Source organism: Egretta garzetta, unplaced genomic scaffold (assembly GCF_000687185.1).
Source record: "Egretta garzetta isolate BGI_Z169 unplaced genomic scaffold, ASM68718v1 scaffold1147, whole genome shotgun sequence".
NCBI lineage: Eukaryota > Metazoa > Chordata > Aves > Pelecaniformes > Ardeidae > Egretta > Egretta garzetta.
The window spans coordinates 8,714-18,804 of NW_009260299.1; the positions used below are offsets into that span (position 1 = coordinate 8,714).

At 50.0% G+C, this 10,091-nt stretch overlaps 1 protein-coding gene across 1 annotated transcript in view; it reads left to right on the forward strand.

Moving 5' to 3' along the window:
- Positions 1 to 6,740, forward strand: part of LOC104129620 (von Willebrand factor A domain-containing protein 5A) — a 12,173-nt gene extending 5,433 nt beyond the window's left edge. Inside the window, 7 exon segments of the mRNA XM_035897977.1 lie at positions 41 to 144; positions 413 to 594; positions 742 to 948; positions 5,808 to 6,031; positions 6,348 to 6,476; positions 6,478 to 6,534; positions 6,537 to 6,740. Of these exon segments, the coding sequence (XP_035753870.1) occupies positions 41 to 144; positions 413 to 594; positions 742 to 948; positions 5,808 to 6,031; positions 6,348 to 6,476; positions 6,478 to 6,534; positions 6,537 to 6,740 (1,107 nt within the window).
- The last annotated feature ends 3,351 nt before the right edge of the window (positions 6,741 to 10,091 follow it).

Sequence of the window (10,091 nt, forward strand, 5' to 3'; positions counted from 1 at the left end):
GATTAATTTTTCTGTCTGACTCTTCCCCTTGCGTCAGCAGGATCCAGAGGCGGGTGAGGGAGCTGTGACCCTTCAGTACCATGTGGGCAGCCAGTCCTTCAATTACACACTCAGGTTCTCGCTGTCCCCATCATCAGATGACAGGTGAGAGGGTAACACACTTGCCCATGAGGCAGAGTGGCACTGGCGAGGTCTGGAGGAGGGAGAGCAGGCATTGTTCGCTTGCAACCTTCCCACTGTAGCCTGAGGTGGGAAGAGAGTCTGGGCATCCAGTGCTGCTCTCTTGTCCCCTCTGCCCTGACCTTGGGAGGGGGCCTGGGTGACCATTACCCCACTGCCCCCTCCGCTTTACTCCACATGTCCGTTGCCCCTCCCCGAGGTGGAACCAAGGACCAACTCCCTGCCTCTGCAGGCTGCCTGTGCACCGCATGGCCATGATGCACCTGCTGTGGAAACTGGCCTGGGAGGGGACAAGCGGGGCAGAGAAGGATATCCAGCACAGTGCAGTTAAATCCAGCCTCAGCCTGGGGGTTCCGTCCCCCTTCACATCCAGCGTGGCAGTGTGCATGAAACAGAGGGATGCCGGCCGCCGTGGTAAGGCCAGAAACGGTGGGGATAGGACTGGGAGGGAAAAGCGGGACTTGTTGCCAGCTCACCATCTGCAGCCCCCTATCCTGGCTGCCCGTTTGCCTATCTCTAATACCCACCAGTCTAACCCCATCTCCCTGCCTCTCTTGCCAGATCGTTTGCCTCCAGACTCCTCCATGTTGGTCTCTCCCTCTTGCACCCTGGTTCCTTGCCAGCTGCTCTGGTTGAATGGTTTCAGGCCTTTGTGGTTCAAGTCCACCAAGTTTTGGATGGTCCAGAAGTGCCAGTCCTGCCTTGAGATGCTTGGTCGCAAAGCCCCTGACACTGAGGCACTCACCCAGCTTTCGGCATCCCGTAAAGGTAAGGAGAAACTTCTTAGCTGAGCATTCTCAAAATGTGTTGGACTAGGGTGGAATTTATCTTCTCACCAGACTTCCGGATTGTCATTGTGCTGGGGATGGATGGAGTGACCGACAAAGCACACTCCTACATCTCAGCTCTGGCCTGGAAACTAAGAATCAAATGCTTCAATACTCCCCTGAAGGAACCGTGTCCTCGCCTCCAACTATCCTTAACTCCATCCCCAAACACTGAGTTTGTCGCAAAATGTCTGTGCGACTCTTGCTTTCCCCTCATACAGTTGAGCAAAAAAGAGACAGCTTGCTGCCGTTTGCACAGCAGTTTCCAGGCTCCCTCTCCTTCCAGCCTTCTGCTTGTCCAGGGCTCGTCTTCTGGTCTCCAGGGATCACCTGCTGGGAACTTCTTGTGACTGCTGCTGCTGAGGAGAGTTAATTTCTGCAGATTTGTGCTTCAGTCAGCTCTAATGGTCAGCTTCTGTTGGCTCTCTCCTAATTAAGGAGGCTCTGTGTGTACTGTCTTCAACAGACTTCTAATGGCAGGAGAAGGTGTCAAGCACTTCTTCAGCTGGTGTTTGGGAAGCAGCCGTGTATCAGGTAGGCAAGAACATAGAGCGAGCTAACAGAGATGTAGCAGGTGTCTCAGCTGTTGGCGCAGCAGAGGTGCAGAGGGGTCCGGGAACTGTTCAGGCCTGCGTGGGGCTGAGTGCAGGTTGTGCAGCATGCCACACCGCACCCTCTCCAGCACTCACTGGTGTATTTGCCCTTGGCACATTGGAAGCCTCAGTCCAGACAGAGCGTAAAAGGAAGACAGTGCTGCCTAGGCCTTGAGCTGAAGAGAGAGGCTGGTGATTCACCCTGGGGCCAGGGCCACAGTGCCCTCCTCCTATGGCAGGTATGTTCTGGTCAAGGCTCGGTCTTGCTGACCGAAGGAGCTAAAAGGAAGAAGTGAGCGCACTGCACACCGTCAGGGAGAATGACGAGGCGGTTGTCCTGGTCTTTGTGGAAAGCCTGCAGAGAAAACAGCGTGAGTTATGTGAAGCAAGGAGAATGGGAACTCTGGAGGCCGTGGTCAAAATGGGGAAAGGTGGAGGCTTGTGGCTCCTGCTCGACCTGCAGACCTGCAACTTCAGACTGGGTACTGGGCACAGGTGAGAACAAAGAAGGCCTGTCAGGGGAGGCATCCAGAGCCAGGCGAGCTTCAGCCAGGTGCCCAAGCAGAGGGGAAAGGCGTGTGATGGTTACTGAAAACTCCCTCCTGCAGGGGATGGAGGCACCCAGCTGCCAACCCAACCTCATGCTTCAGGCAGAGGTGTGTTGCTCATCAGAGGCCAGGACCAAAGAAGCTGCAGAGACTGCCAAGGCTTGTCTGGCCCTTGGACTATTACCTATTGCGGCTCTTCCATGGTGACAGCAGTGACACTACCAGGAATAACATGGAGCATATCATGTGCAGTTATGGAGCCCTGGGGCTGAAGGGCATGGGAGCCCACATGGTGTTCCTCAGTCCTTCCCATGAAAGGGAAAACGTTGGTAGAAATCCTGCAGGTCCACCACTGGCTGCATGGCTGGTGTCACGGGCAGGACTGTTACTGCTGTGACTGCAGGACCCTCTCTGAGGAGCAAGGGTTACAGAAAAGGAACAGGATTCATCTGACCATGTGGGACAAAAGTGCCTTTGCAAACAAGCTTGCAAATCTAGCGAGGAGGGCTGTAGAAGCAGGTGTGTAGCCTTGAGGACGGGCTACAGTAATCTGAGGAAAAGTGAGGGCACAAGGGCTTGAGCGGATGTATTTAGGGGACAGGATGGCAGGGAAAGCTCTCACGCTTCCCCCAAAAAAGCTGCATGACTTGGGGCCCGTCTGAAATGCCTGTACAGAAAGGAGGAAATCTGCACAGCTGCAGAAGCCAAGGAAGAGAGCTTGTGGGTAAGGATCAGATGACAGGTCAGCACAGATGATGTTGATCAAGATGTGGATCAAGAAGAGGAGGTAGGTGAAGCCATCTTCAGGCAGCTGGAGAACACCTCAGCGTCACGAGTCTTGATACGCCTGGACGGTTTTAAGAGACCCCAGTATCTGCTTGAAAGGCAATCTGGCTGGGTGCAAGAAATCCATGAGGTTGCTGTCATTGTACTGAAGCCTATGTTGTGATGCCGGTGCCTGATGAACCAGCTAGGAGAGATGTTCTATTTGACCTGCTCCTCAGAAACAAGGAAGAACTTGCTGAAGATGTGAAGGTCAGCCTTAGCTGCAGCAATCATGAGACTGGAGTTTACGATCCTGAGAGGAGCGCGTAAGACAATCAGCAGAATTACAGCCCATGGGCTGCAGAAGAACAGATTTTGCCTTGTTCAGGACCCTGTGGGCAACTGTTGTGGAGGGCAAAGGGTCCATCATATCTGGTTGATCTTCCAGGACCCAATCGTCTGAGATCAGGAATGGTCCAGTCCAGTGGCAGAAATGCAAGGAAGCGTGACAGAAGGCCAGCATAGATGGACATTGAGTTCCTTAGTCAGATCAAACACAGAAAGCAAGTATACAAAGGTGGAAGTGGAGACAGGCTACTTAGGAGCAATACAAAGACGTTGCCCAGACATGTACAAATGGAGCTGCGAACGCCAAAGCTCACCTGGAGTTGAAATTTGCAAGGGAGGTGAAGGACAACAGGAAGGGCATCGCTAAGCACATTGACGGCAAAAGGACGCCTAAAGCGAGTGTGGGCATCTTGCTCAGTAGTGCAGGGGACTCACTGACAATGGATGTGGAAAAAGCTGTCATAGTCTTGAACTTCTGGGGCTCAGTTTTAACTAGTAAGGCTTTCCCTTGGGCCTACCATGTCTCTGAGTCTCCCAGCAGAGTCTGTATGAGCGAAGCATTACCCACAGTAGATGGAATCACATAGGCTAGTTAAGCCTACACAAGTCCACGGGATCGTGTGCATCCAATTGAGCGCACCAAAGAAGTTGGCTGGTGCCACTGCAAGGCAGCGGCTCTATCATGTTCCAAAGATCATGGCAACTGGGAGATGTTCCTGATGACTGGAAAATAATCAGACGTCTCACCCATCTTCAAGAAGGGGAAGAAGAAGAGTTCAGGGACCTACAGGCCGGTTAGCCTCCTCTATGTCGCTAGGAAGGAAATGGAGCAAATCCTCTTAGAAGGACCAAGCCGTATGGGTTTATCAAAAGTAAATCATGCCTGACCAACCGCACTGCTTTCTTGTGTGAGGTAACTGGCACTGTGGACAAGAGGAGGGCAGTGGGTTTAGCATGGCCCTTGACAATCTCCCAAAGTCTCCTTACCATCAGACTGACGAGATATTGGCCGGGTTAAGTGAACAGGAAGGCTGGTGGAGAATTGGCTGGACTGCTGGGCTCAAAGAGCAGTTATCAGCAGTTCAGAGTCCAGCTGGTGGCCAAAACCCAGTGTAATTCCAGAGGGTTCTCTCATGGTAACAGTACTGTTTGACATCTTCATTAATGGACAGAGTGTGCTCCTAGCAAGTTTATGAACACCACCAAATTGGGAGCAGTAGGTACGTGGTCAGTACAGTGGAGGGCAGGGACAGGCTGGAGAAATGGCCTGGCAGGAACCGCTTGGCATTCAATGAAGACAAATGCAAAGTCTTGTGTCAGGAATGGATCAGGAATGGCACAACCCTATGCCACAATACAAGCCTAGGGCACACGCACTCAAGGAAGCAGCTCTACAGAAAAGGATCTTGGGGTCCTAGAGGACAACTAGTTGAAGAGAAGTCAGCAGCGTTCCCTTGCAACAAAGCAAGCCAACTGCATCCTGGGTTGTATTAGCAAGAGTGTAGCCACTAGGTGTAGGGAGGTGATCCTTCCCCTCTATTCAGCAACGTTTGCTAGCCTGCGTCGTGGGGTATTGTGTCCAGCTTCTGCTGCCATTACAAGAAAGGCATTGGCATGCTGGAACGACTCTGGTGGAGGGCCACTAACCTGAGGGGGCTGAGCACATGGCACGTAAGCAGAGGTTGAGAGAGCTGGGATTGTTCATCTTGAAGAAGAGGATACCTCATTTGTGTCTGCAGCTTGGCTGACGGGAGGGAAATAGCGAGAAGCCAGAGGCAGGCTCTTCTTGGAAGTGCACAGCATTAGGATAAGAGGCAACAGACACAAGTTGGAACATGGGAAATGTTGAATGGGTATGAGGAAAATTCTTTTTTTGTATATCAGTATACCTTTGGACCAGCCTTAAATGTCCCCTAGTTCTGCCCCCAACTACTCTATGCCCGAGTGCTTCCTTTTCTGCCCATAAAAAGAAAACTTCCTGCCCATAAAAGAAGAATTCCTGCCCATAAAAGCTCTTAAATCTGCTCCAGAACTGAGCCATGCCTGGAACAATAATGCCCGTGGATGTGCTTGACCCTCCTCACCTTCAGTCCCTCGTGATCCAGTGCTGCTGTAGCTCCAAAGAACTCTTCTGTTTTGGAATGTGGAAAAGAAGAGCTCATGCTGAGGCTGGTGGGTTTAAGAGTGGATGATGGAGAAGGACCCCTGTGGGGCCCTCAGTGGTGAACGTGAGCCATAAGGGGGAAGTGGCAGGAAGGAGTAACGTTAGTGATGCTCATGGGTGGAATTAAGGGTGTTCGGAGAGAATTACGCTGGTTAAACTAGAGCATATAGGACAGGTTTTAGGATACTTATGAGGGACTGGGAAGATCTGAGGATGCTCTGGGAGGTCTGGAAAAAGTTCAGGATGCTTGTGCAAGACTGGGAAAAATTGGGAAAATCCAGAGAGGATGGAGGACACTTAGGTATACCTGGAGAAGGCAGAATTTAAGGCTACTAGCTGTTGCCTATCTCATACGAGCTGTGTGAATGTTTGTGTCTTCCAGGGAAGGAGCCTTCTCCTGCAGAGCAGGTGATGGAAGAACCACCAGCATTGAACATCAGTTGGGACTGGACGATTTCACCACTGTCAACAAGACTGTGTGACTTCTCTGGTCTCAGGGTAGTGGTGGCACTCCAGAAAGCAAATGGCTCCTGGGCCCTCACTGCAGCCCTGGCCTCTGCCTTGGGGCTCAGCAAGGCTGATGTGGAGGGACGAAGACCCAGTGAGGTAAGCAGATCAGGGGCAGGAGCACGGCACTGTCATGAGATGAACATTCCTCTGTTCCAAGTTCCCAGTCTGTGCTGAACTGAGAGGAAGAGATCAAAGCAGTCGGCATATAGAGCCTCTCCACTTGTGGAAGGGGGGTGGGGGGTTGGAATCAGCAGCAGTACCTGGGAACTTTCCAATTTTGAGGATTTGGGAAGCTTGGAGAGTTTGCATGTATGTGTGGAGGTCTTCCTTTTTCCACGTGCTGGTTTTGGGACTGATCTTTCTTTTTATTTCTTCCCATTGATTGCTCTGTTTCCCTCCCCCTGCTCCCCAGGGTGTGCAGTCAACTGCCTGGGCCACAGTTTTGGCTTTAGTCTGGTTGCACCAGTACAAATGGAAGGTATCTTGGTCAGAGCTTCTGAAGGCCAAAGCTTGTAGGTGGCTGCAGGACCAAGCTGGTAAGAAGATTTTTGCGGGGAGGAGTCATGCCCTGGGCCTTTCCCACCAAATCCACAGCTGACACCCATTGACCCATATGCCTCTTACCCAGTGCTCCTGTAGGGCAGTCTATGAGACTGTCAATACACACTGTATTCCCTCACTGAGTTGTGGTCCCCCTCTACTTTTTCTCTCTGCTTGCAGAGGTCCAGCTGGATGGATGTGTGGAGGCAGCAAATTCCCTGTTAGGCTGCTTTGTGGAGCCTACCGTCTTCAGGATTGGAACTGACCCTGCTACTGGGAGTGGGCAAGAAGCTGGGTGGGAACACAGCCAGGACGGCTGACCCAAACTGGCCAAAGGGGCATATCACATATACCATTAACATCATGCCCTTGTGGGACTGAGTCAGTGGCTGGGTGGGTGCTTAGCTGCTCTTCAGGGCCAACCCACCGCAGACTTGTTCACGCATTTGCTCTCTACCATACTATGAGAGTTTGCACTGGCTTCTGACAAATAACCCTAAATACGTATGCTAAGCTTTGCTTCGTTTTTCCGCACGTGGCTTTTCTCTGGGGTTTACCCAAATAGTCATCTGTTCAAAATACCAGATCTCGGGGAGAAAAATCCTGTTCAGATACTACAGATAAACACCTTCTTCATGAACCTGTCTGTCTGTCCGTCCGTCTGTCTGTCTCCCTTTCCACCTACGTACATATCTTTCTGTGGTTTTTATAGAAATGTAAGACCAATGTTATTGATTTACCTCATCCTCATCCTCAGAAGCTAGAGGACATTTTCTTTTTCTTTTTTTTTTTTTTTTTTTTAAGAAGGGTTTGTCAAATAAAGGGGTGGATCTCACTGTGTCACTGCAGTGCGTCCCGTAGGTGCCCCGTGCCCTTTCAGCTGTTCTGAGATATCCGAAACAGCTGCCAGATAGGAGGCAGGGTATGAACGCCTGCTTTTTCAGAGGTGACAGCTGGAGAGTGAATGGAATCCCATGCGGCATGGGATTCAGTGGCCTAACTATGGATGTTGAGTGCCATTGATGATGCTCTGGGATTTTCAAGTGCATTGGGCTTCCAGGGTAAGGTTTTGGTAGTGGGCAGGCTGCAGGGGTGACCTCTGTGGGGAAAGATTGCCCCATGCCAGTCACAGATGGTTTCAAACCAGACCCGCTGCTGGCCAAAGCTGAGCCAATCAGCAAAGCTGGTGCTGTCCCTGTAAAAACGTATTTAAGAGAAGGTAAAAAGTGCCACACGGGAAGAGCAGGAGGGAAAAAAAGAGTGAGGACAGCAGTGCAAACACTGAGGTAAAAGGGGGAAGAGGAGGTATTTCCCTGCAGCCCATGGTGGAGCAGACCTTCATGCTGCAGCCCATGGAGGACCCTCTGCTGGAGCAGATGGATGTTTGCTGAAGGAATTGCGACCCCTGGAGAGGACCCATGCTGGAGCAGAAGAAAGGTATGAGGAGGAAGGAGCGCCAGAGAGAAACTGCCATGTGTTGATCATAGCCCCCCACCCTTCATCCCCCCTGTATGGATGGCGGGGACAGGAGGTAGAGGAAGAGTCAGGAGTTGGAGGAGTGAAGTCGAGCCCGGGAACAAGAGGACGCGGGAGGGAGGTGTTTTAGTTTTTGTCTTTGTTTCTCCCCGTCCTGCTCTATTTTTAATTGCCAACAAATTATATTAATCTTCCCCAAGTCAAGCGTGTTTTGCCCGTGGCAGTAATTGCTAAGCAATCTCCCAGTCCTTTCCTTGACCCACAAGCTTGTTCATTTCTTTTTCTCCCACTGTCCTATTGAGAAAGAGGAGTGAGAGAGCAGCTGCATGGGCGTCTGGCAGCTAGCCGAGGTGAAAGCCTACAAAAAATTCATTGTATTTTAACAGCGGTCACTTTTCCACAGCTACACTTTTTATGGTGACTTTTTTGGGGCCCTTAAGATTAGATCAAATGTACCCCATATGCAAGGATGGTTGCAGCATCCAGGAATTGCCCAGAATATTAACGCAAAGTTGAATTTCTACCCCAGATCCTCTTAAGGGCTTCCTGGACCTCCTTGTTTCTCAAGCTGTATATGAGAGGATTTACCACTGGGATCACAACTCTGTAGCAGGTGGAGATCACTTTATTCACATTTAGGGAATCATTGGCAGGTGTTAATATACACATGATAGCAGGATCGCAGTAGTGATCACAATGAGGGGAGATGAATGGGTAGAAATGGCTTTCTGCGTCCCCGTTGGTTCGTTATAGCTGTATAATGCAGAGGATTACAGATGGCTGAACAGCGATCACAGGGCATCGTGGCTAGCAGCAGACATTGCATTCCTCCCAGGGAGCCAACCATACAACCGTGCAGTACAGTCCCTGAAAGAGAGACTTCTTCTCTGTGGGGAACTTGGTTAACATCCAAGACTGTGTCCAGTCGGGTTGAGAGTGTCTCCACAGATGGAAATTCTACAACATCTTTGTGCAACCCGTTCCACTGTTTGACCACCCTCACAGGAAAGATGCTTCTTGGTGCATTCAGCGAGTCACTGTCAGAAAGGCAGTACTCTATTTTTATTTTATTTTTGTAAGACTACCACGAAACTCAAAGCTCACACTCCTGAAACTCCCCTGTTGATGTTTGCTTGCATTTCATTTGCCCCTTCTCCCTCCCTTTGGTATCAACAAGCAAACTAAGCAGGGGCTTGTCTCAGGATGGACACCAATATCTTATTCTCCATCTCTACAGACTTTTTAGGGTTTGGAAATCTGGCTTCAAGGCATTCAAATGCAAGGATTTTCACTGTAGATACTGGTGTTTTCATTTGCAACCACATAGACTTATCAGAACTGCTGAAAAATTTCAAACCTTTTTTTTTCCTACTCCATTCAGGACCAAATCTCGGTATGTATAATTTGAGACTGTTTTGATAAAAAAGAAATCAGTCACTCCGAAAGTGATGCTGGAAGTCAAACCCACAGACACACTTTTTTTTTTTTCCCCTGTAGCACCAGCAATATATAACATACCTAGACTCATGTCTTTGGTGGTGAACAGAGACAGAGTTCACAGTAAGCAGTTTTTTCATTCATTTCATTTTTTAAATTCCTTTTTCCATTTTCCTATAGCGAGTGTAGCATACAGAAAACACCACTTCATAGGTTAGCCAGGTTTCACTTGTCCTTATTCAAGAAAGTTGCATTTTAGTTCAGCTCATTGTGTGTCACTTATTGTGAATGGACAGCATTCCCTGAATGTCCCACCCTAGCAACGTTAGAATGGTGTGGTCATGTGCATGCTAAGATCACTCGTCTTCATCTGCAGTTTCCCTCTGAACAGTAGAAAGCATTGGAGATGGGAATTTGGGTGTCAGAGCTACCAGAACCTGCTGAAGAGACTATGACTAGAAAAGAAGCCTCCACTCCTGGTTAGGGGGGGCAATGGTATTGGGGGGGACATGAAGGGTACAAGAGGTATCTCCTGTCACCAAGAAGCCTCTTGAACTTTGAGAAAAAATAAGCAAAAGCTACCTGTGTGTGTGGTTGCCAATCCTAGAGCACACATGGATGTATATGGGGTGTTCTTACAGCATAAAGAAATCAAAAATCAGAAGTGTGAGCGAAAGGCAACGTTGGCTTGTGGTAATTGCCT